This window comes from Magnolia sinica, chromosome 3 (genome assembly GCF_029962835.1).
Source record: "Magnolia sinica isolate HGM2019 chromosome 3, MsV1, whole genome shotgun sequence".
Classification (NCBI taxonomy): Eukaryota; Viridiplantae; Streptophyta; class Magnoliopsida; order Magnoliales; family Magnoliaceae; genus Magnolia; species Magnolia sinica.
Window position 1 is genome coordinate 16,528,820 of NC_080575.1, and position 27,885 is coordinate 16,556,704.

The 27,885-nt window shown below is 41.0% G+C and overlaps 1 protein-coding gene across 1 annotated transcript; it reads right to left on the bottom strand.

The window, feature by feature from the left end:
• Positions 1-655: 655 nt before the first annotated feature.
• Positions 656-27,706, bottom strand: LOC131239615 (chloroplast envelope quinone oxidoreductase homolog). The gene is made up of 4 exons (XM_058237404.1): positions 27,508-27,706; positions 13,083-13,224; positions 2,494-2,585; positions 656-1,520 (listed from the first exon to the last, which is right to left on the bottom strand). Exons 1-4 carry the CDS (start codon positions 27,571-27,573, stop codon positions 831-833), a joined length of 990 nt encoding a protein of 329 aa, XP_058093387.1. The 5' UTR covers positions 27,574-27,706; the 3' UTR covers positions 656-830.
• Positions 27,707-27,885: the final 179 nt, after the last annotated feature.

A 27,885-nucleotide genomic window follows, 5' to 3' on the forward strand; every position in this document is an offset into this window, starting at 1 on the left:
CTGCAGAGCTGCTTTTCTAGCCATCTGAGTTTTGGCTAGTGTAGTTTTAAAAGGCTTCTTCTAGCAAAACAAGAAGAGGTAGGGATCATATGATCCAGAGTGAATTTGTACCGTAGTTCAAAAACAACCTGAAAACTCTGACTCTATATTCATCTTAGTTGGGTTGAACCGAAGATTCGACCTGAACTCTGACTTGATATTTAATTATAAATTAAAAATATAACAAATACTAACATATACCTAAAATAGTAGAATTGGTACAAGTACTGGAAAAAATATAATAACACTTTTTGACTCACAAGTGACTTGATTCAAATGGGTCCTTACTCATGCCTCGGTAGTAGACTCACAAGAGTTTGAAAACAAGGTCATGGGTTCGAGTATCCATTGCGGTGAAATCCCACTGTAGTGGGTGACTGCGTGTGTATAAAAGATAAAAAAAAAGGAAAAAAAAAAAGAAAAGAAAAAGGAAACTTCATTCAAATCACTTGAGTCACGCTGGTCCACCGAGTGACTTAAAAAAATGGTTGGGATCAACCCGATCCAACCCGGCATGAAAATTGATGAAACCCCTATTTCCACTTGGTTGTTCCTAATTATCCGTTTGATCAAGTGGGCCACACATGCACAAAGGCACATACATTTTAAAGGGGGATGAAACCAACAGTCTACATTCGAGATTTATATAGATCAACATTTTTACATATAAACCAAATAGCCAAATAATAGTTCAATACACCATTTACATGTAGATAAACCGCCAAACATTTGGTTTTATGTCCATAAATCTCCATCCAATACTCAGATATCAGCCACAGATCCTTATACTCTCAAGGCTCTACGATGATCTTACCAGTAGCATGGCCCTCAATGCTCTTTGCCCATGCATCCTCCGCCTGACTCAAAGGATGCCTGGAATTTATCACTGTCTTCAGCTTCCCTTCCTTTACCAACCCTACCAAATACTCCAAATTCTCACCCTTGGGGATCAACAACAATGGCACCAAAGTCTTCTTCGAAAATGTCAGCTTCTTCAGTGCGAATGTCTTCAGTGCTCCAAGGCCCGGCGTGATGTCCACCACCTTCCCATTTTCATCCAGATTGGGCTCAAAAGTGGACCATGGAATGCCAGTGGTGCATTGGATCACTGAATCATATTTCCTCCCAGATGGGCTCTTCAAGGCTGAGCCCTCTGGGGTCCGGTAGTCGAGCACCTCATCCGCTCCTAAGCTCTTGACAAACTCAATGTTGCGGGCCCCACATGTGGCCGTTACGTGGGTGTTGCCGAGCTTCGCCAGCTGGACTGCATAGTGGCCAACCCCACCCGAGGCTGCAGTGATTAGAATGTTTGATTGCTTGCCACTAATGTCGAGCTTGATCCCCGAAGCATTGGTGAGTGCTTGAAGTGCAGTGAGGCCTGCTATTGGTAAGCCTGCAGCTTCAGCCGCCGATACCTCAGGGGGGCGCTTAACTGTCAACTTCGCTGGGGCCACAGTGTACTCAGCTAACCCACCTCCATTCTGTCATTCAATACGCATGATAAGAGTCCCAAGAACCAAAACCCATACAAATGACCAATAAAAATTTTCTTTTCTTTCCCTCTTTATTTCCTTTTATTTTTATTTTTTATTTTTTGGTGTGGGACAGTATCCTGAACAAGGTATAGAGGACCTATTGATCCAAACCATAGTTTAAAAACTAAAAAATTCAACTCGATTCCCAGCGAGGTTGGGTTGACTCGAAAACTCGATTCAACTTGATATTTAAGAATTAAACTAGGGTATTAATTCCATTAATAGAAGACATTTAAAATCGCATAAATATAAAAATCGCAGTTTAGAACATAGAACCAGTCTGTGGCCAGCTGGTAAATGCTGTTGCCATCTTAGTTGAGATTGTAAGTCCAAACCACACCATCTGCTCTTAAAAAAATAAAAATAAATCTCTTGACTCAATTTGAGTCATGCCAACTCGCATCAAGTAGATGGAGTAGGTGAGGCATCAAGCAGAGTTTGAACCAAGTTGACTTAGCTGAGTTTCAAGTCAAATCACTGAGTTTTAGAACTATGATCCAAACCATTCATCTGGTGGGTTCCACCATGGATGGGCAATGAATAAAAGATCACCTCTGTAAAACATTCCCAGAAATCTGAATGGTTAACTTCTCCCATTGCATATATGCTGCAGGACACATTTGATTGTTGACCATCCATCTCCAGCCAAACAATCAGGTGGCTGGGATCATCCAACAGGGGAGTTCTTTGCTGTATCACCCGTCTCATGGGGCTGTGTTCATTAAAGGTGGACCCCACCTTATGTAACACTGGATCCAACAAAGTGCTGGTGGTTCCTTGAATGGAACAGGCAGACAGCATTTATGCATGCAATATACTGCCTCCTCCAAGCAAGTTGAGGTGGATCATTAGTATTTTCCAAAGACCAAAAGCATTATTGCAAGCACTGTAGCAGCAATGGAAGCATGATAGCACTCACCAGAGTGTTGAGCATGGCCACTACTTTGTCGCCAACTTTGATATTGTTGACTCCCTGACCAACCTCAACTACCTCTCCTGCTACATCAGTAACTGTTTCATCAATGAGCGATTGTCGGTATAAATAGTGTAATGACCTGGTTTAAATTCTGAATTTTATTTTAACACACATTGCACACACACGCACAACCGTTCATCCATTAACTTGTCCAATTTCAACCATTAATTATGCATTGAACCTGTCCAACTTTGAGCAATGATCCATGTACCGAAATCAGCCTAATATTAGCCCCTAAATAGTGTAAGAAATCTGCCCAAGTATGTCCACCAATTTGCATAGTAAACCAGCCCATTTACAACCGTTCAACCTTGAGTTAAATCTACCCAACTTAGACCGTTAGATTTTGTATAAAATCCATTCAATCTTGACCGATGAACCATGTATTAAATCAGATCATTTATGACCATTTATTGTATGCTAAATCTGTCCGAATTGGACTGTTAATGTATGCCTCAAATCTGCCATCTATGGCTGTCAAACCATGCCTCGAATCTGCCCAAATGGAACCACTGATCTGTGCACCGAATCTGCCCAAAGATGACCATCGATCAGCACACAGCCTGTTTAAATTGTGGGCATTGAATCATGTAACAATTCATCCAAATCCGACCCTTGGACAGTGCACTGAAACCGTCCTAAGCTTGCTACCAACCCACATGTATAAATCCCCACAAAGACAGCCATTCATCCACCTCAATTCAATCATCAAAACTGTCCAGCAATTCAGCCATCTAAACTGTCCAGCAATTCCACCATCCATAGCCATCAATCCATTCGTCCACAAGTGCATTAGATGAGAGGTTGGGGAGCTGCGTGTGAAGAGCTTCTAGAAGGCAGCAATGTGAGTATCCAGGGAGCTTTAGAGAGAGACGGTCCATCTTGTGATTCGCTAACCAAGTAAGATGGGGATGCCTCTTGGACTGTGACATGTCTAGGCTGTTTAGGGCCAATGGGAGGAGGCAGTGACGTGCCAAGGGTGTTAAGGGCCAATGGGAGGAGGCAGCGACGTGTCAAGGGTGTTTGGGGCCAATGGGAGGAATCACACAAGTGAAGCCTTGGGTGATGAAGCCCTCTAGCATAAATAAGAAAAATGCGAGGGGTAGAGCATAGTGTGAGGCTATGTGGTGAGAGAGGGAAGGGGAGGAAAGAAGAAAGGAGGGAAGGCGTAGTTTTGAGGCGAGTTATCTCTCACATGTACCCTTTTTCTTTTGTGTAAATTGTTTCTTTCCCTGTTTCTTCAAATTATTTCTTTTTCCTCTAACATACAATCCCTTTTCTTTTGGGTAGATTAGTTCTTATATCTTAAAATTATTTTTCCCTTTCTCCTAACATGCATTGCAGGATTTCCCCAAGGTTTAACCCTTTTGATTCATTGCATCTTCTTTATTTTCCTGAAAAGTTAGATTTCCACCTTTCTTGATTTTTGCCATTTTCTTTCTTGAGAATTAAAGTTATATTTTTGTCTTTCTTAAAGTTTTGCCCCATACCTTTATTTTCTTGAAAACCAAGATCCTTGATGAGATCCTAGGAATTTATACCCAATTCTTCTCAAATTTGCATACTAATAACAATGCTCTTGAAGATTTTTGGGTTATGGAGTAATTTATCAGAATTACAGCATGATCCTGGACTACCCACGAAATTCCAGCACGTAAAGATTTATAGTTACAAGGTTTATTGGACAGTTTTCTGCACCTTTCTGCACTTTCTAGAAATTCTAGGGTTTCAGATGTAATTTTTCATAATTTCATATTTAACTATTAGCATTGCATATTCATGATCTTATTGTATATTTGATAATGAAAAGAGGGTTTATGAAACTTGAATGTAGAGAAATGTTATAAATCTCTCATGTGCTTATGATATTTTGGAAATATTGAATCATGTATCATGTGCATCATTATCATAAAATAGGTGGGCGATTTAGTCGATTTAGTCCTCTAAGTTGAAAATCCCATGTTGGAACACCAGAAAAATAAGTGGGGTGATTGAGTCCTCTAGGTTGAAAATCTCTAAAAGCATAAATAGATGGAGCGATTGAGACCCTTGGGATGAAAGTCCCTAAAGCTCAATTGGGGCCTTTTGGAGCATCTACTACGAGGCTAGGTGACTGAGCATATTTGAATTGCAAAAGACCACTGTAAGGCTAGGTAGGGTAGTAGTTTGACTAGCTAACGTGCAAATGGATCGCTCACTGCAAGGCTAGGTGGGTAAGCATGTCAAAATTGCAGAAGACCACTGCAAGGCCAGGTGTTGTACTTCAGAGAGTATTGGCCGACTGGTGTGAAATGGCCTTGGTGTTCAAAGGTTAAATCATATTGATTATTGTGAATTAGTTCATACTTTGGCATTGCATTCCTAAAGCGTGCTACATGTTTTTGCATTTCCAGTTTTGCATATGAACTTTACAGTATTTTGGTAAAATACGATTCATTCGGCTTAGATACTTTTCCTTTTCAAATACTAGTGCGATATATACTCACTAGGTTTTTTAGCTCATCCTTTATTGTGGATATTGAATTTCAAGAGCAAGGTTTAGTCAGGGTGTGTGTGGAGCAGAGTCCTAGCCATTTTTTCTATTTACTTAGTTTTTTTTATTATTTCTTTTTAGTTTCAGATTTATTATAAAAGGACTTATAATAGAAGATTGATTAAGACTTAGGTTATGGTGATGGTTTGGATATTTTACTTTTATTTTGATTACTCATTATTTGATTTATTTTAGGAAAGTATATGCTTTATAGAATGGTTTTATATGATGGTTTATGGTTTATGGCTTGTGACTGTTTAATATTTGAGTCATGCCTTTGGGTAAGGGATCAGAGTCGAGTATACCCGAGTGCCAGATTTCAGGGCTTGACAAGTAGTTTGTGATTCTCTCTTACATAGTTTGAGATATGAAACGTAGAAGCGTAAGGGTCGAACAGTGAGAGTAGGTTGTCAACAAGGCTGCGACTTGGGTTTGGGTCAACCTAAACCTGATTGACCTAGCCCGAGGTTGTTTTAGGTTGTCAAGGTCCTCGGGTCGGGTTCGGGTTGGGAAATGCCACCCTAGTTCAAAATTGGGTTAGGTTCGAGTTGAGCAAATTCTAGGCAGGTTAGGTTAGGTTGGGAATAATCACATGTATTTGGGTTGGGTTGGATCAGGTCAGGTTTGGCAACTCATATTGGAATTCGGGTAGGGTTGTGGGCTGGGTCTTCTTGAGGTTCAGTCGGACTTGGGTTGACCCTCAACCCAACTCAACCCAATTGCACCACTATAATGTCAATAGGTCACGCTGAGCTATCTTTAAATGAGGGGGCTTAGTTAGTGGTAAGTCTGGTAACCCAGCATGCGTTCTTGGTCTTGGACTTGGAGTGGACTCACATTTGGGGTTCACTGGATCCAATCTAGTTCCAAGTATCTAATAAATAATTACATTTAATCTTAGTCAACGTAGAACAGACCCATCTATACCCTAAATGACATACATTACTAGGATTGTGTATGTTTGTGTTTCAACCCCGAAAGAAAACATAAAAGATACGATACACCATAACATGTCATATTATACTAGTGGAAGTTGCACAAACCCCCATCAATGGCTTCGATGGACCGCAGCTAGTGTTCGAGGTATCAATATCACTACAAGCCTTGCTAACCGGAGATACAGAAACAATATGGATATCACCGATAATCGAAAGTGCGGGGAAACATGAGGAAAATGGTGGAATTTTTCAGTGAAACTACAGGAGATGTTAAAATACACATATTTGCATATTTAAGAACTAGAAAATTACAAAAAAAAAAAAAAAAAAAAAAAGAAGAAGAAGAAGAAGAAGAAGAAAAAGAATGCATACATAATAAGTTTCAATTTAATGGGGCCATAAAAGCATGTGTTGTCCCAAGAAACCAGTCCAACCATCCCATCGATCCCATCTATCCATCCAACCATACAAACATCCCTCGATATGTCAAAATATCAACAACACAAAACTTTGCCGAGAAATCGTTGACAACTGGAAAGGAAACAAAAGATTGTGGTCTCGACATCACCCATGTTGCAATAACGATAATATCGCAATGATATTATCGTCAACAATTTAAACACTATATACAACCATGCGCCCATGAAAATAGTTTGAAATGGAAATATTTTTAATAAACAGATTTTTGGCGATATTGATACATTGCAATATTATCGAAATATACAGTAACTATACAAGCGACACCTGGAATATACACAGTAGAAAATATTGGCAATACATTGGCAATGTCGATACATTGGGATACATAGCGATACATTGCCAATACTTGGAATTTCTGAGACTACCGGTGTTATCGGTATCACCGAGCTGGAGACACAGATAATATCAGGGATATTTCAATAATATCGAGGATACTTTCAAAAATGATTGCATCCAAAAGCAGGAAATGATACGCGTCTTTTTAAAAGCATAAGATTTCATGTCCATGTAATTGAACAAGATCCGTATCAGAAGTATCACGCAATGAGACAACACTTCTATCAGTGGATACACTACTGTCTTTTAGAATCTAAGAAAATGCTGATTAGAATGCTATCTGCTCCGATAACACGGATACCTTCTAAAGGGTGTTATACCCCAAGTTTAATAGGTTGAGTGAATATTAAGGCAGAATTCATTCAGGGTTTCCAGCTGCTCCTGTCTTTTGTAGATTATGCCATGGGCTCCATCATTGTGCAGGCTAGCTGATGCATACTGATGCTTGGCATCAATGGATGGTGTTTCTAGAATACAAGACACTCCTAAAAGCATAATAAAACTTTCAATTCCCATTGCAAAATAACAGCACAGTTTACTACTAGAAATTGGTTATGGTGTGGACACGTGTGCTGAACGCATGGCTTTTGCAACACGATTAGAAAGAGGTCCTTCAAGGTTGGTTTGGGTGTACAACTGAATTGAACTGAATTGTCAGTCTTATAAAGTGACAATGACTGAATTGTGATTACCTCCTCCCATATTCAGTTCCAACCTTTTTCTCGAAATGGTAGGGATAATAATAACCAAATTGCGAGTACATTAAGTTGGACTAGGGAAGAACAGAACTGTGATTTGAGGTTCACTTCCTCATTGAAATTACTCAAGTAATTTCGTCTTCATTGAAGAGAATGTCCACAATTCAATTCAATTGTGCATCAATGCAGGAATGCAATGACAGGAATCTGGGAAGACCATTTCCAAGTGTAGGAGCTTGCCAACTCACTAGGGTGCACGCAATGTCTCTCCCAGTGTAACATCCACACTAGCTTCTTGAATGAAATTGTACATATCCTTTGGAGGACGAATAACTTCTATTTAATCAACCCTCACCAATCTCCCAACATACTCTCTCTCCATCTTCAAAATATCGACCAAAGTGGCCAATGGGCTGAAGAAACTACAGAGGGCTTACCTTTGGGATGGGGTTAGGAAAGGAGATAAATATCACCTTAAGAACTGGAATGATGTGCAAAATCCTAGGGAAGTGGTATTGTCATTAGCTAGAGAAAGGAAAGAAATTAGATGTGTTTAGCAAAGTGGCAGCAATGGTATGGGAGAGAACAAGTTGCATTATTGAGAAAGTTATTGCAACCAAATCTGGAGAATCAGATAGGGGATGATAACCAGGAGGGGGCTGACAAGAGGTAATGGGTCTAGAAGGACATTGAGCTTTTGATATTTGAACAGAAGTTTCTCATTTTTAAGAATGAATTTAGATTTATTAGTATTATTATTTTTTGGAGGGTAGGAACGAAATAAGATTCAAGGTGGAAAATGGTAAAAGAAATAGAGTTTAAGAGGATGAATGGGGCAGAATACTCCCCTCAGGTGGAAAATTTCCCTATATTTATCCTCTAGTTGTGAACAGTGTTTGAAATATCAGTATCGCGCAATGTATCGCAACCTTGGGATACAGATATGTATCGGTTATCGCACGGGATATATTGTTTGTATCGCGTAATTTATCGCACTTTTTGGGAAACATGGGGAAACATCGGCAAAATAGTTGAATTTTTTTATGAAACTTCAGGGATTATTTAAAAAAAAAAACCTTAATACACACTTTTAAATGATAAAATCTCAAAAAAAAAAAAGAAAAAAGAAAAAAAAAAGTGCACATGATAATTTTCCTTTGTATAGGGTCCTAACGCATTATCTGATTGAACTAAGGTAACTATATTCAAATATGATGCATAAAAGTAAAAATTTTGTGGGCCACAAATATTTTTTTTTTCGATCAAGCTAATATTTGTTTTTTCTTTTCATCCAAGTCTGTGTGAACTTATCAACAGGTTGGATGGTCACAATGGACCTTAGAAAGTTTTCAATGGCGGGGGGATCAATGACCAATGTTTCTTATAGTGTGGTTCACTTGAAACTTGTATCAGTTTCTTTTTTGGGACCATGCCATAAAATAAGCAATCCAAACAGATGGACGATGTTGATATGCAGTACATACATCGATGTGAGCCCTAAAAGTTTACTCATGTACGCAGTTTGTTTGGTTAAATCCAAGCAACCAACAACTTGAATGCGACCTTGTCCATGGGGCTACCTCGACATAAGAGAGTGTATCAACACCATTAATTCATTTTAACATATCGGCCATGGCCAAAAAATAAGGCAGATCCAAATCTAAGGTGGACCACACCACACAAAATAGTGGTCATTGAATGACCACCATCAAACTTTTTTGGAGCTACAAATTTTTTGGAACAAGCTAATATTTATGTTTTCCCATCCAGGTTTATCAAACCTTATGAACGGATTGGATGGAAAATAAACACTACAGTGGGCCTTAAGAAGCTTCAATGATGGACATCATTGCCACCACGGTTTCTGTGGTGTGGTACACTTGAGCCTTACATGTGTCGCCTTTTTGGGCTCATGCCCTAAAATAACATATGAAAATGAATTGACGGTATGGATTGGCTGGTGTACCACGCACAAGTGACCTGGCTGGTGTACCACACACCAGTACGTGTTGTACGAAGATGAGCATTGATGCTCGTCGAGCTCCAGTTATACAAACAGTTCAAAGGAGAACAAAGTTACATAGGCTCCACAATAATGTATTTACTATATATCCACACCGTTCATCCATTTGGAGAGATCATTTTAGATCATGGGCTCAAAAATGAGTCATATCCAAAGCTCGAGTGGACCACACCACAAATATTAGTGGGATAATGATTCTCTCCCTAAAAACATTCGTAGGGCCCACCATAATGTTTATTTTCCATCCAATCTATTCATGAGGTCACACGGACTTGGATGAAGAGGAAACACAAATATCATATCGATCCAAAGCTTTTGTGACCCTTAAAAGGGTTTCAATGGTAGACGTTCAATCTCCCACTGCCTATTTCAGTGTGGTCCACTTGATCTTTGGATTTGTCTTAATTTTTGGCTCAAGCCTTACGACGAGCTCGTCAAGTGGATGAACAGTTTGGATATAACATATACCTCATGATGGGACCCACAGAACTTGGTGACGTCAACACACCATCCAGGTCGGTGGTGTGCGGTACACCAGCCCAGCCGCATCCTGTAATAAGGGCTCGGAGCCCTTTTTTTCGAAGGAGAAAGGGTTCCGGAATCTCTACCAAATCTATCATTTGGCCAAGGTTTTCTTCGGATTTTGCCGAGAATTTCTATGGATTTCACCGAAAATTTCTCTGGATTTCACGATTTCTCTGAATTTCGACGGATTTCAGCCAAATCTCTCCCAAGTTAGAGATTTTGTTGTTGCGATTCGAATGGCCCTTCAAATACAGCTTCCGATTAGGGAGATCTCCTCTACAGGTACCGAAATCTACTTGTTGAAAGTTTTTCTTTTTTTCTTTTCTTTTTTTTTGAATAATGATGCTCTACCAACGTCCCGGAGTTGTAGTATCGTTGATATCGCACGATATCGAATGATATTTGGTGATATTATGCGATATTTATCAATATATCGATCCATATAAAGTATTTTGCAAATTTTTTCAAATTTTTAGTATCTTTCGACGGGTTTCGTATCGCTGGACTGCGATACCGATAATATCAGCCGATAGTATCAATATTTCGAACACTGGTTGAGAAGAATTCTTTGGTTGGACATTCTTATGAACTAGTTGGAGACAAGGTAGTAGTAGTCTGTTCACTTCTGTAGAAATCTTCTAGGCACTGAAATAGGCATGGTTATGAAAATCCTCGATCTTTTACATGACATAATGGTAGACCCTATTTCATATTGAAGAAGATGAGATGGTTTGGTCCTCATCTTCCAATGGTCCATTTCATGGAAAATCTTACCTTAAAGCCTTGTGTCAGTGTGATATAACCTGATTTGGTCAAAAGTTTGGGGAAGGGAGAGCCACCAGTATGGAAGCTTTATGTAGACGGCGGTTGCTAATAAAATCCTCCCTTTCAACAATCTTCAAAGGTGAAATTGGCATGGGGTTAATATTTGCATGATGTCCAGAAGGTACAAAATGGTGGATCTCTTTAGGGTGTGATGTGGCTTTGGAAGATTTGCTTGAGCTTTACTGAGTTATTTGAAATCACTTTCATCATAAGTTTCCATGAGAGAGAGATTTCGATAATATCCAATATCGAATCCGATGTCTCCTCGATAATATCCAATATTAAGATATCCCCAGCTTCTAGCAGCACCTCTCTGGGTACTCTCCAAAGGATTCCTTACTCTCCTCCTAAGTTCTAGAGTTCATGCCCAAGTAATCTTCGAAAATTTCATTTTGATGGGGATAGACATGACAATAATTTGCTTGCTCAGCCTTTGGGGTGTGCATGTAATGGTTAGACTGGGATTAAATATTGGGATGGACCATGTTAGCATATATTTGGTGTCATTGATAACACAGTTATTTATCGTAGCTTTTCCCTAGTAACTTGGGGGACACAGAGTAACCGTAGAGACGTGCTCACATAAAAGTAACTGCAATGATTTTCATAAAGTTTAATTAAGTTACTATAATGCATGGTATTTAATAACAGTAATGGTGGCCATAATGGCCGGCCTTATGGTTGTTACAATAAGGAGCCCTGTAATGTTCAAAAAATCTTTTAAAGGAAGAAGCCGAATCGGTCTCATATTGGACCATTACGGACCCGTATCCACCCGCTACGTGCCTTTTCTTCATAACAGCCGTTACAACCTTGTATCGCGTAATGCGTCCCGCCATTACCATTACATAATGGCCATTACGTAACTGTTTTTTAATGCTATGATGTAATGAGGTTTGCTAGCCTTGCTTGCCCATATTAACCTCGCATTTTTGCTTGCCTTACATTTCTCATGATGTGGTGATCCAGACTATTCCTCCAATAGGTCCGCAAAATCCCATGGGACAGATCTTCCCAGTCTATAGAAATAATGGTTAGAAACAAGGGTCCACCTTGTTACACTTTATTCTAATAATAAGCATCTCCAACCAGCGGGACCCTTTTTCCATATGTTCCATCCACAGTGGGGCCTACTTGTTGAACAATCAGAATCACCTCGTGATGAGTCACAATGGACAAGCAACCGTAGGCAAGCAAGATATGGCACTCAATGCTGGCAAGATTCTTCCATTGTATAAAGAATAGAAAAGGCAACCAACATTAGAAATCACTTAATATAGTTAGGAACTTACACTTGCACCAGAATTACAATTTGACACTGACTGCAACAATGGGAGAGCCAAAACATCGTAATAAAGATTCAACCATGTCATCTGAGAACAGGGACAATTATCGAGTAAGACAAGGATTTTTTTTTTAAGGGTAGTACAAGAAGGAGCAGGTACTTGGATCCTCAAGATCCAAAACTCTAGAGATGCAGGTATGCAAGGAATGGTTACAAAAGAGATTTTCTCCTAGGAACTGTTCTCATGAGAACCCTTTCATAACTCATTTCATGTGATGTGTGCACAAAATCCGAACTGTCTACTAGATGAATCACCTCATGAAACCTATAGGGCCCAAAAGTCAGCCTGATCAAAAAATCAGGTGGACCATAGCTAAGTGGGAGGGAATTCCCACCCTTGATTTTCACCGGGGCTCACCTGAGTTGCAAAACAACGTGAGTTTTTGCTCAACCCTCCATCCAAGGTAGATGAAGGGGCTGTATGGCTTAGATTGCATATACACAGCACGTGAAATGAGTTCTCAAAAGGTTCTCATAAGAACCAGTTACTAAAAGAAAATTTCTAGGTTACAAAATATCACAAGTTGGGATTTTAACCTCTTGTGCATTTCAGATAATAGGTCTAGAGTTCAAGAGGAATTATAGTCCTGCTCAATAGCAACTACACAGTTTGCTGACATTTAGAACTCATATATGTGAGACCCATGTTGGGGTTATCCATACCATTCTTGTGGATCTAACATGGATCACAGATTCTCCACAAACATTCTAGATTTATGCATACTCGGATACTTCTAATTTATCCAAATATTGGATACTTTCAATTTATCTGAATAGAACCCCACACATACAATGATACTAGTTGATCTTACCATACTTTAATTTTTACCTGGAACAAATGGAAATTTCCGAGGCAGAAATGGGCGCAGCATGCCTTTCTGAATTTTCCAATCAACTGGATTTATACTAGCTGCTTCCAATTTTATTAGAACCTCTTCCTTCTTTGGAGAAGGAACTGGAAGCTCCACATGCTGGAACGGGAAGGAAAAAAGTTATAATGCTTGTTAAGGAACATACTCATTGGAAAATGGTTTAATGTTAAGTATCCATCACATAGCATGAAAAGAAATAAATATTTAGCATGAAAGGTACAATTTATTTCTGATGAAGAAAAGAAATGCATGCATCAGTAAATATAACAAGATGGTCTTAAGCAAGGTTCAAAATATTGGTTACACGCATGAATGGATTTATAGCAATGCAGGCTAGAGACATTAAAAGCATGTTTGGATACATGGAATCCAGGAAAAAGAAAGGAATAGATAAGGTTTTCCATTGATTCAACACTTTGGGAAGTTTGGATAACAAAGGAAACGGGGGATTCCGCATCACATTCATTGTACTTTTCTGTAGTGTCACAAGAAATTATGACCATTGTCTCACAAATATGAGATATTTACTTGCGATCCAAATAAGACATCCAACAACTTGTTGATTTTAATTAACCTATGTAATAGACTATTAGATAGCACAACAAACTATTGTTAGTTTGCAGTTCTATGCTACTACTTGGTTGGAACCAGAGCTTACGCTTATGACATTTCTTGCAAAGACCATCATTGATGGAGAGATCAAAACCATTTGCACTTAGGATATCCTCTATGTCTGCTGCCCGGGCTCTTGCCTCTGCAGAATCCCGTTTAGTGCTGGGATACTGGGCTAAGTACCAGCTCCGGACTGGTTCTTCATCACTACGAGTCACTCATCCAACAGATTTGTGGTTGAGTCAATAGCATGCTCTGGGTCGGGAATCTTTGCTCCTCTTTTGCATTTCCACTGCCTACGTTCTTCTTCATATCTGTCCATATCGCAAAGCTGGTTGACAGAACAACGCTTGATTGTAATCAACTATTACATTGACCTGTGGGAGTTTCATGCTCTCATTATGGGTTCCCAGCCTAGAAAGGAGGGGCAGAGGTTTGCATCAGGTTGTGTCTTTGTGTCTCATTATGGGTCCCCAGCCTAGAAAGGAGGGGCAGAGGTTTGCATCAGGTTGGCAGACACACATAACTTTCACCATGAATTTGAGGGTTAGACGATGATGATGATGACGACGATGATGATGTGGTGACGATGATCCAAACCAGACCTCCAATTTTGGAAAATAAAGGAAAATAGTGCTCATGGAAATAATGATTAATATTTTTACCTTTCCATTTTCAGTGCAATCCAAACATGCCCTAATTGTTTGCAAATTTTCCTTTTCAGATAATATGAAAAGTTAGGTTGTCATGCAATGTTGGGCATGAGTCTATTGCAGTATTGTTGTGTTGGTAAACATGAATCAGTAGATTCCCTACTTTTTTTAATATATATAGTGAGAATGGAAATTTTCTTGAAAAGAGAAGACAAAGCTACAACAAGGGGGACGCCTAGACTGCGACCTGAAGACTACCCAAGAAAATTAAGATTACAATCCCTCAATTTTGGAACACAGGATACCCACTCAATAATCAGTGACCTCAACCTATGAGACAACTTCCACCAATTTGCTGACATTTTCAAAACATTTAGCATTCATTTCTTCCCACACAATCCACAAAAGAGCAATCAATGCCATCCTCCATAACATGGTCTTCACTTTTCCGAGCCCCACCCATGACAAGCATACCAAAGAGAGTTAACCGAACCCGACGAAGACCACGAGACTTGGAATCAGCTCAAGAGGTCCGCCCATATTGAACCTGAGAAATAGGAGGAGAAATAGATGGAAGCATGAGAAGGAAGAAGGAAAAGGAAGGAGAAAAGGGTGAGTACATGAACCACCTGGGTTCTATGACTAGTTCGAGTCACCAATTTCGAGAGAAACCCCAACCAAGTTTGCATCAATTTTGACTCAATGGGGCATGAAAACCGGGTCGACTCAAGGAGTCCTCAGTTAACTCACCAAGTTGGCTATCTTTGGTAGAGGATACTAACGAAGATCAATCATGATGCATATGTAGCATCATGAGGACATGGTGATGTCTCGATCTTTCCTCGTTGTAGACTTGTTTGAATGGCATACATATGTGGAGCACACGTACCCATAGATTAACTCGAATGACACATCAAGGACAGCTTCATGGACAGTCAGGATTGAAAGAAATTGGACTCGAAAGTTTGATCTTGCGCAAAACATAGTTTTAAAACTTGAAAACAGGACATAACTCGATAGCCAGCTAGGTCAGGTTGACTTAAAGACTTGATTCACCGTGACTCGATATTCAATAATTTAACTACATATTTACTGCATTAATAATAAGCAATTAAAATATCATGAATATAAAAATATGCAATTTAAAATATTGCAGACTTCGAGTCTAGTGGTATGGTGAGCTCCCTTAACCCTTTTCTCCCTAGCTCTGGCATCAGTACCCCTTGAGGTTATTTTTGTTATAAGCCTGACTGCCTAAGCTGCTTTGGTGTCTTGTGTCAGGATTCTCCTGTTGTTTGTCTGGACGATTTCACTAATGTTCTAAACATCTCCCATCTTCAAATGGCAACCTTCAATAAAGTGATTGGGTCCCCGGAGGAGGCTCTATCTCTTAGCGCCATCGACTAGTGATGATAAAGACTTGGCGGCGGTGATAAGGGGCAAACAATGGATCCTATCAGCCATGTGGGAAGGCTGCTTCAAATGGTCTTTGGTGATCGAGAAGAGGATTATGTCGCTTTATTTTGGCTTGTAGAAGAAGGGGGGCCACCTGATGGATCAAGCTATTGTCCAGAGGAGGCCTCCTACATCTGTAAAGGGTTCTAGAGAGCTCTCTAACTTGGGTTTGAGTACAAGTATTGAAGTTGAGGCTAACCTCGAGAACGAGAGAAGGGGTCAAAGGGATAAAATGGTTCCTAGATGAAGTTCTCTTGGAACGTGAGGGTTGGGCTACCAACAGAAGCTTCTTCAAGTTCTAGACATATGTAGGAGATCCAAAGCTAACTTAATTGTTCTCTAGGAGACAAAGCTCCAGTCTATTGACCATAGAGTGGTGGAATCCATTTAGGGTCGCAAAAATGTAAAGTGGGAGGCACTTGATGCTTTGAAATCGGCCAGGGGTGCATTGTTCATGTGGAACCCACAAATCTGGGTTGTGGAAGACAGATCGATTGGGTGGTTCTTGGTTTCGATGATCCTGAAGGAAGTGGCATCTGACTATAGATGGAGCTTCTCTAGGGTTTACTGCTCGAACCTGCTTGCCCCAGGACCTCTGCTTTGGGAGGAGCCATCCTCTATCCTTGGTAGATGGATTTTGCCCTGGTGCATGTGGGGCAACTTCAATGTTGTGCAGTTTTCCCATGCAAAGCTTAATGGGGACCACATCTTGAGCAATATGTAGGGCTTCTCAAGATGCTTCTAGGAATGGATCTAAAGACATGAATTAGTAGACTAACCACTGGCAAGCATAAGATTCACATGGTCCAATGGTTAGGAGAGAGCATAATGCAGGACCAACGCATGAACTAAGTACCATGTGAGATCAGATAACTGAATTAAGATATTTAACAAAAAAAAACACAAACGTTGATATATCCATCACAAATATCATGAAAATCAAAAGAAAATCATGCGTAATCCTAGCCTAATCTACGAACATCGTAATATAAGATCATTAAATAAAATGAAACTATGATCTAATGGATGTGGAGACATCCAATTAGCATAGGGTATAGTTTATTTTAAAATAGGAAACCTAATACATTCTAGGGTGAAAATTAGGATTTCAGTAATTTGGGGAAAATTAGGGATTTTAAGTTTAGGGTTAGCGTTTCGGGGATGGGGGAATGGGGTTTTGAAATAATGACGGCGGAAAGCCAAAAGGGGCAGGTGGGATTTACATGTGTGGCCGTACGGTCACACGTGTGGCGCGGGAGGATGGGTTTAGGTCGGTTAGGGTTTGGTTTGTAGATGGGTATGAGAAAGTTGGGTTTTGTGGATGGGTATGAGAAAGATGAGAGAATTAAGACTTGAAGAGAATACCTGGATGAGAAAGAAAAGAGAAGATGGTGTGGGGATAGATGGAGACCTCGCACCTTCGTTGATGAATATTAGCCTCGCACCAATCTTCCTTCCAAATCGCATGGAAGTATCTTCAAATCGCATGAAGATGGGAGAAAAAAGCACGAGTTTTTCTCTCTCTCTTTTTTTTTTTTAATCACAAAATTCAATGAGGGAGAGGTCACACACCCTCATCTTTTTATAGATCCAAGACGTTTCAAAAATTACAAAAATCCTCGTCTTGTGAACTTTAACGAAAATAAACCTAGTATAAATAAAATCAACCAAAACACTCACAATGTGTCCAAATATAAAATAATCAAAAGTTAAATCCTAAAATATGATAAACTCTAAAACTGATATGGACGATCAACGATCAATGGCCTGATCATATGATCCATGTGATCCAATGGTCTGATCGTCGCGTCCCTCCGTGGATCACTTCAAAAAGTAGCCCATGTGCATCTTTCTAGTGTGGGGTCTTCCAGATGCTCGCACATGCACATGGGGTCTTCAGCACAATCACGAGTACTTGCCTAGCCACAAGGAAAGTGGTGCGGCCCGCTTCCTCTGATACGTACGTAAGGGTGTACGTGACGTGATGTCCACATCAGAGGAGCCATGTCGAGACTTGACTATTTCCTTGTTTTCCCCTCTTGGCTGGAGAGATTCCCTCTGGTTATCTAGTGGGGTCTCCCAAGGCCAACTTTTGACCACCGCCCATGTGCTTCTGGGGGTTAATGAGTAAAAAATAAGGGCCAAAACCCTTCGCTTCGAGCTACGGCTTGAGGTGGAAGGCTTCCACAATTTGGCGCCCGAGTGTGATCATCCTTCACTCTGATGGCCCAGCTAGTGTCAAACTCTTCCAAAAACTCAAGTTGTTGAAGGAAAAGTTGAAGGTCTAGAAACAAGAGGTGTATGGGCTAAGGAAGCAGAAGCTAGAGGATATATTGTAGGACATCCAAGCCTTGGATGTCAAGGAAGAGGAAGGCCTCCCGTCAGAAGCCAAAAGAGAAGGAAATGAGAAGCTCGTTTTTCTCTATAGAAGCCAAATAAAGAAGGAAATCAAGTGGCAGCAGCGTTCGCCAGCCACTGGTCTCAAGAAAGGGGATAAAAACACTAAGGACTTGTTCAGATTCAGGGGAAGAAAAGGAAAGGAAAGTTTATTTCCTCTGAAACTCACTTTTCGTTGTTTGTCAAGCCTTTTTTTATGGGAATTTGTGAAAAACACCACTTCTCATTTCTTCTTTTTTAAAATGTCCACTTCCTACTTTTTGTCTTTGTTGGAAAATAAATTAATTGATTTTCCCACCACCACCCATAAGAAAGACATTTTCCTACGATGGAAGGAAAATAGGTTTCTCAAGAGTTAAGCCCAAATGTGAACCATTGTCTATCATTAGTTATTCCCCACATGTTACACTATGCCACATGTGTCATCATTCATCTTCTCGTGCCCCATGCGTGTAAAGTGTCCCGCATGGTAATGTGCCACATGTACCACCATTTATTCTCTTGCACCACACATGTGCAAAGCACTCCACATGCAACAATGTGCCACATGTGCCATCGTCCAACTTCAATAACTCCAAATATGCCACATGTGCCAATGCTCACAAGTGTTGCCACCTAGCTTCAAGTGCCCATGTGTCAAATGTGTTAATGCATGTCTTGTGCCACTGTACAGCGTCACGCACTTCACATACATCCCGTGTGTCACAAATTGGCTTCATGCGCCCCACATATGTTGTGTATGTCACACGTGTCACTATCAATCTTCAAGCATCTCACTCGTGTTAATTTGGCACGCGTTAGTGACCACCTAGAATTTTTCCAAGAAAATTTCTTATTTTGCCAAACAATAAATTTTAAAACATATCATAAATTCCTAGGACAATCTTATTAAAAAAACTAATAAGGAAAACAATGTTTCTTTTCCCATAATTAAAAGGGAATAAGGTTTCCCTAGAAACACTATTTCATTTCATGTGCTTTCCATGAATCCAAACAGACCCTAAGTTTTTCCACGGGATTGCTAGTGCACGGGCCAGGTCTAACAAAATTTCCTCCCTTATGGTGAACAATTACAAAATTGAAGAGAGCTCAGATCACAGATGCCATCATCAGATTCTACTCCAGCCCCCTATCTGAGGAAAAGTGGCTAAGACCAAACCTGGACAACCTAGCCTTTGACTGCATATCAGAGGAAGTGGCAATGGAGCTTAAGAAGGTCGTTACTGAAGATGAAATCAGGGAAGCGGTGACGGCCCTTGAAAAAGATAAAGCCTCGGGGCCAGATGGGTATCCCCTAGCCTTTTTCCAAGTGTTTTGGGAGGTGGTTAGGGGCAGCCTAATTACCTTCATTTCTAACTTTGACTCTTGCTTGCTTCCCTAAAAAATGCGAGATTCCTTTCTTACTATCATTCCCAAGTTAGGAGTTGTGCGCCTAAAAGACTTCAAGCCTATTAGCATTATCAACAAAACCTACAAAATCGTGGCAAAGATTCTAGCCTAAAGGTTCTGCATCATTCTCCCGAAAGTCATATCCTCACCCCAAAGTGCCTTCGTCGCCAGGAGGTAGATTCTTGATTGCGCATTGGTGGCCCGTGAGCGTATCAATTCATGTCACCATGCTAGCAGGGAGGGCATTGTTTATAAGCTCGATTTGGAGAAATATTATGATCATGTGGACTACAAGTTTCTCGAGTATATTTTAGGTAGGATGGGGTGCAGGTCTCACCGAAAGAGATAGATTCAAGTGTGTGTCCACTCGGCAAGGTTCTCGGTCCTAGTGAATGGATCCCCTTTCGGATACTTTCATGCATCCAAATGGCTTCGGCAGGGGGATCCTCTCTTGAAAGCGCTTAGCAGACTGTTGTCCAAAGGTCAGGAAGTGGGTCTACTCAAAGGGTTCAAGGTAGAAAATGCGGTGCCCTAGGTCTCTCACCTTCAATTCATGAATGACACCCTTATCTTTAGCAAGGCAGTTTACTATATGGTCGAGAATCTTTGTAAGATCATTATGTGTTTCGAGGTTGTATTTGGCTTTAAAGTTAATAGCCCTAAGTGTGAAATCCTGGGGATTCATTCATCTGAGGTAGAGGTGTCTTGGTTGGCTATGGTCTTCGGCTGTCGAGCAAGTTCCTTACCAACTACATATTGGGGTCTCCCTTTGTGTATAGGCAAGCAGCCTAAGCACATGTGGGAAGAGGTTATTGGAAGGATGGAAAGAAAAATTATCTCCTTGGAAAAGTAGACATCTCTCCTTAGGAGGTAGATTAACACTCATCAAAGCAGCTCTCTCAAATCTTTCACTCCATTTCTTGTCTTTATTCAAGTGTCCAAAAAGGTGTGCTGCTAAGATTATATAATATGAGAAGAGACTTCCTTTGACAAGGTGCGGCGTCCAAAAGAAGGTTTCATTTGGCTTAATTGGAAGGAAGTTTGCAAGCCTTACAAGGAAGGCATTACGAGAATTAGGCGTTTGGAGGACATGAATGCTGACCTGGAGAGAATAAAACAGCTTTTGGAGATCCATCAATGAGGGCAAGTATGGGTTATGAGGGTTGTACATCAAGCCGATTCGAGTCGAGGTGAGCCAAGCTTGGCTTGACTCGTCTGTGCTCTCCTAAAGCTCGAGCTCGACCTCGAGCTTAAAATTAGAGCTTGGCTTGTTTGCTAAACCTTTCGAGTTGAGCTTGAGGCGAGCTAGTGGATCGAGTTGCTGTGAGCTTACCTTGAGTCAAGTCGAGCCTACTCCTAACCCGACCCAACCTAGCACCCAACCTACACTTAACTCAACCCAGCAACCCGACCCAACCCAACACCCAACCTGCACCTGCCTCAACCCAGCAACCCGACCCAACCCACACCCGATTCAACCCAGCCACCCGACCCAACCTAGCCACTCGACCCAACTGACCCAACCCGCACCCAGTATTTTCATTATCGACGAGAAATTAATAATATCGGCGATATTATCGGTGTCGCTAAACTAGCGATACCGAAACCCTAGATTTTCGTTTCTCTTCCTAATGTCGATGAAATATTGGCGATATTTTCGATTTTATTGAAAAAAATGGCAATCATTCTCCCCATTATTGGGAAAAAAATGAAATATAAAATATATATAGAAAAAATCTCTCTTATCTTTTTTTTCTCGAGATCTACCTGCGGAAGTGGCTTTCGGTTGGATTTAGTGGGCCAATCGCTGTTGATTGTTCCAAATTTTACGAGATACGAAAACCCTAAAAAAAAACCCCTTTTTTTTCTTCGAAGAGAATATTTAAAAGAGAACCCGATTTCACTGAAGTTTATAGGGATTTGTGTTTGGATTTGAAAAAGGAAAGGATAAATTTCTGGAGAGATTTTCAGATTTTTTAGGGAAAAAGATCGAAATCTCATCGTATTGCAGGTTTTCCAGAGAAGACGAGAGACTTTTGTAAAAACGAAAGCTCTCTCGGACGCGGATTAGATACTGACAGGTTGAGTAGCGAGTGGGCTACTGAAGTGACATCACCAAGTTATGTGGGCCCCTCTACGATGTATGTGTTATATCCACACCGTCTATCCACTTTGAAATATCATTTTAAGTCATGAGCCAAAGAACGAGGTAGATAAAAATCTATAGTGGAACCCACCGTAGAAAACAGTGGGGAGAGTGATTCCCACCGTTGAAACTATCCTATGGCCCACCGTAATGTTTATTTGAAATCCGACCTGTTCAAAAGTTAAAAAAGACGTGAAATAAGAGAAAACACAAATATCAGCTTGATCTAGAACTTTTGTGGCCTTTAGAAGTTTTTAATGGTGGGCGTCACTGTCCCCATTGTTTTATGTGCTGGGGTCCACTGGAGCTTTGGATTTAACTCATTCTATGGATATTGCCCTAAAATGATCTCTACAAATGGATGGAAGGTGTTGATACAAAACATACATCATGGTGGAGCCCACGAAACTTGGTGACGTCACTTGAGTAGCGAGTCTCGCTACTCAACCTGCTAATCCGCACCCAGCTCTCTCGCTATTAACTATTAAAATTTTAAGGGAGTGAATTCCGTGCGACTTTGGCTTTACCGAAGATGGTGCAACCCTCAATGTGGGGCCCACCTCGATGTATTCTTAATAAATCCATGCCATCCATAAGTTTTTATAGGTCATTCTAGGATACAATCCCAAGTAGATCTAACTCTCAGGTGGACCATATTCTAAGAAAATGTGTTTGTTAAACCTCCACCATTAAAAACTTCCTAGGGCCCATTATTGGGAAGGTCTAGATTCAGGGCTCATGCCACATGGACAGTGTCGAGTCTCACCTGTATTGTACTTCAACGCACACTAACCGCTGTGCACAAGGACTCAAAATGCAAAGCAACTAATCAGGCTTTGTGGATGTCAATAGTGTCCTGATGCGCCGGTTCGCAGACAGTGGGGCCTTTTGTTCGGCGATTCAAACCGTTGACCATATGGGCCCACTGTAAATAATACATATATCTTCTATATTAAAATATTCTAGTTGATGTAGAACATAACACAGTTACATTCCTAGCATGGTTAGACTAGGAACGAGAGTTTGAGTTGGAGTTTAATTCTGAAACTTCTGATTTAAAGAGTTCGAGTTAAGAGTTTGATTCTAAAAATTCGGATTTGAACTACTTGGTGATCGATGGAAAATTTTAACCCTATCCATCAAAAAGGCAGCCTATTGTAAACCTTTTGGGGTCACTAGGCCCATGTGATTGACGGTCTTGATGTCTGAATCATGGACCCCACTTTTACAAAATGTGGGATCAAGAACCTATTCATGGAATGAGCATGCTTAGAAAAAGGGCTCGCGGCAAACCAATATGGTGCGTTTGCACTTATTTTCTATGTTGTGCTTCCTACAAGTGGCCTGTATCTGAGCCATCCTAGACTGTCCAAATCGTGGCCACACTTTGGAATCATAAGATCACATTGATTGGATGATCTTAACCATTAGTTTCTACCCAGTTGAATTTGGATGGCTAACAGTTTTGTTTCTAACAATTTATTATGAATGGGATGGGATGGATGTTTGGATGGATAGATGGGATGGATGGATGGATGGATGGGTTGGTTGGATGGATAGATGGAATGGATGGATGTTTGGATGGATAGATGGGATGGGTGTATGGATGTTTGGATAGGATGGATGGATGGATGGATGGGTTGGTTGGATGGATAGATGGATAGATGGGATAGGTGTATGGATGTTTGGATAGGATGGATGGGATGGTTGGATGGATGGATGGATGATTAGATGAGATGATTAAATGGTTGGATGGATGTGTGATGATTTGATGCGATGGATGCATGGATGTTTGGGTGGTTGGATGGATAGATGGAATGGATGTATGGATGTTTGGATGATTTCATGGCATGGATGGATGGATGGATGGGATGGTTGGATTATTGGATGGATGGAAGATGGATAGTTTGATAGATAGGGATGGATGGATGGATGTTTGGATGATTGGATGAGATGGATGTTCGGATGATTTGATGGGATGGATGGATGGATGGGATGGGTTGGTTGGATTGATAGATGAATGTTTGGATTATTAGATGGGATGATTGGATGGATGTTTGGATGATTGGATGAGATGGCTGGATTGTTGGATGGATAGATGGGATGGATGAATGAATCATCATGCATATGTATTTTGTTTATAAATTATATGCTTATTTATGCATGGCTGTAAAATGTATGGATGCATTATGCTTGTTAATTGGTTTAATGAGATTTGAGTGATTGTTGTGCTACTATTGGACTGATTTCTTACAACAACACATGCTTTTAAGCCCTAATTAAATGAAAACTTATTATGTATGCATTCTTTTTATAATTTTTTTATTCCCCAGTATGCAAATATGTGTATTTAGGCATCTCTTGAAATTTCATTGAAAAATTCCACCGTTTTCCCACATTTTCACCGCATTTAGAGTTATCAGCGATATTATCAGCGATAACGATATTATATCTTTATCTCTAGCTAACGAAACTTGTAGCAATACCGACAACTCGAACACTGCCCACACCCGACCCTACTCCCAAATCAAATATTCAATTAATAATAATAATATATATATAATATTAGATAAAGCCATAGAGCTACCTTGTTGATGTGCTGAGAGAGAGAGAGAGAGAGAGAGAGAGAGAGAGGAACTCGGGCGCAGTGAGTTGGGTAAGGAATGGAAATAGAAAGAAAAGGACGGACGGGTAGGGTAGGGTTTAAGTTTTAACTTTAAAAAAAATATTATATATATATATATATATATTATATTCGAGTCGAGCCAAGCTCGAGCTTCAAGCCGAGTTCGAGTCGAGTCGAGATCCACTATTATCGAACTCGGCTCGTTTTCAAAACGAGCTGGGTCATATGAAGCTTAGCTCGCCTCGAGTCATCGTTCAAGCCGAGTCAAACTAAGCTAGATCGAGCTGAGTCGGGTGAGCTTTTCGAGCTAGCTTGGCTCGTGTACAGCCCTATGGGTTATCATCCTTCTATAGATATTTATCCATGTGGAAATTAGTTGCACGGATGGAGCGAATGATTTGGAAGGGCAGTGGATTCTCTCTGGAAAGCAGTAAAAGAATTCGGTTTTTGGATGATCTATGGATTGGGAAGCAATCTTTGATATCAAAATTCCCTAATCTGGTTGCTTTTTGCCCCACAAATAATATTTCGGTAGCTAGGTGCTTCTTCAGAGTAGAGATGCTACTAGAGCATGGGTCGCCCCTTGCAGACGTGCTTGAACGAAGTCAAGTCAGACGAACTAATTTAGCTCTTTCAGCATCTGTATGGAATCTCAACTTCCTCGAGTGTCAAGGACTCTTTACTTTGGCTGAAAGACAAATCAAGTACCTTCACAATGAAATCCTTGTATGGAGTCGTTTGCTGAAGGTCCCCAATCACTAATTGCAGCCACACAGGCCAAGTCTGGTTGTATGGAGCTCCGCTTAAGGTGGAAAGGAAGGGAGTGCTAACCATCAACAATTTATGTAAGCGGGCAATGATTCTCCTCAATATTTGTCTTCTTTGTATGAATGATGCGAAATCAGTGAATCATCTTTTAATCCTCTACCCTTTTGCTAGAGGGTGGTGGGACAGCATATTGGATTTCTTTAATATTTCTTAGGTGATACCGAATACAGTGCAGTGGCTATTCTTATCCTGACATGATGGAATGCCATTAAAAGATGGTAAAGCCAAGTGGAGAATAGCCTTGTTTGCACGTTTATGACCCATTTGGGGAGATTAGAATAACCGATGTTTCAGGAATACTGGTGGGTAAAGTTGTACACGCGCAGCAAAAGCTCGGTAACTCGCTCGACTCGGCTCGAAAAAGCTCGACTTGACTCGACTCGGAACTCGCTCGACTCAAGCCGAGTTCGAGCTGATTTTTGGAGCTCAAAAAGAGTTCGAGCCGAGTTCGAGCTTGCCCCTGCTCGACTCGAATACTACTTGAACTCGGCTCGACTCGGTAACTCGGTATAGGGTATATATACCCTTTAAAAATTAAAACCCTAGCCCATTCCCACCAAATCCCAGCACATGCGCTCGTCCCTTCAAAAAAAAAAAAAAAAACCCTCTCTCGCATCGTAGGCACTCATTCCCCATTCCCAAATCCTAGCCCAGGCCATTACCCTTCTTCCCTCTCTCTCTCAAGTCTCACTTCTTCCCTCACTCTCAGGCGCTTGATTGCCTTGTCCAGCGACCTTTTTGGTAGCCACAGCGACCGTCCGGCGGTCCCTGCCCTGCCTGGTCGACATTTCCCTTACCCTTCTTCTTCCCTCTCTCTCTCAGGTGCTCACATTGCCCTGTCCGGTGGCCACAACAACTGTCCAGTGCCCCTGTCCGCAGCTCGCCCCTGTAACTGGTAAGTAGCTGGTTATACTCAGTTAGGAGTTTTTTTTTAGAATGTGTTGAATCTGTTGATGCATCTGTTGAATCTGTTGATGCATTTGGGATGGTATGCTTGAATTCTGGTATATGCATGCACATTCTCATTTGATGGATTTGAAGTGTCAGCAAACCTAGCTATTCTAATTTCTATCCACGTGGTTCTTCAATATCCTTTCAACTCGGTATTATTTTAATTTAGATTATTAAATCCTCATGACTGATGCACCAAAACAGGTTATGAAGAACTATAAATCAAGATATTTTTGAAGGGCATGGGAAAGTCTACTGTAGTGACTGGGGACTTTGAACACATTAAAACCAAGTGGAAATTAGTGAAAATCTACTGCTATAATGATTACAATTAGTGAAAATCTACTGCTAGGACTCAAACTCGAACTCGACTCGAAAACTTTGCTCGAACTCGGCTCGAAATCTGCTCGAACTTGGCTGAGCCGAGCACGAGCTGCTGCTCCGAGCTCGAAGCCCGAGCCGAGCCGAGTACAAGCTGGGCTCGAGCAGACCGGCTCGGCTCGGCTCGGCTCGGCTCGACTTGTGTACACCTCTACTTGTGGGTCTCTTCTAGCGTTGGTTAAAAGGGTTGTTTTATACATCAGGGAATAGGCCCCTGGTTAGGCGGTTTCTTTTGGCTTTCTCTATTTTCTAGTTGTATTCTTGGTCAGCTGTTAAATCCTAATTGCCAACTAGTTGAGGTCATTGGGTCTGACAGTCCAAGCGATTGATCATAACTGTCCACTAAGTCCATAATGCATTTCACTGCCTACAATTTGGACGATTCTAATAGCGAGACTTCCCATATCAGCTGTCCCCATAGTGTAGCCCCCATGAGTTTTGAATCGACATGATTTTTGGTCCCTGGCCCAAACACAGTACGGCGAACCTGATGGACAGGGTGGATTTCATCCACATGAAGTCCTCCATCCAAATCAGCGAATAGTCGCTCCCCCGCATGACTACTCGAATATTTTGGGGATGGCCCGTTGGATGCTGGGAAACAACAGAACAGTGGTCTAGATTACCAAACCAGGAACCCCACTTGTCAGAATTGAAATCTAAGTCCTGACTAAATTCAGCATCGACATCGACATCGACATCGACGACGAGCGCTATGTGCAGCAAGGATCAGAGCACAAACATCTATCACTGTCCAAAGGCAGTGAACGGGAATCCAACACGTACTTCGAAATGGGAATACCGAAATTCGGATTCCCAAAACGTGTCGCGATTAGCGCCAGCAATCTCTTAGAGGCTGGAGATTTGCACACAAGAATCATTTCCACAAATAATAAAGAGAAAAAGATGAGAAATTGCAGAGAAGAGAGGAGCGAAGAAAATACTTTCAAGCCAGCGGCCCCACCGCCATATCCATCGTACTGAACGGCTTGCATAAGCTTTCCGGCCATGGAGAGTCGGATCCAAACAAGCGGGTTCTTCTCGACGGATGGTAGCAATGTAACGAAGGTTACGGAGCAGAAGCGACGGAGGTTGCTATGGTTTCAGAAAACCTTCCGTTTCTGCTGTGGAGTGGCATTTTTGTACGGCTATATCCACCACCACGAATCAGAAAATGACAAAAATGCCCTTGTTTGAAGATACGGTTTCTCGTTCTTTTCCCATACGACGCGCATGAAAATCTAAAAGCGTGAAATTCGGTAATGCCGGCCAGATGTGGGTCCACACATGATATGAATGAGATCCAACCCGTTCATCAAATG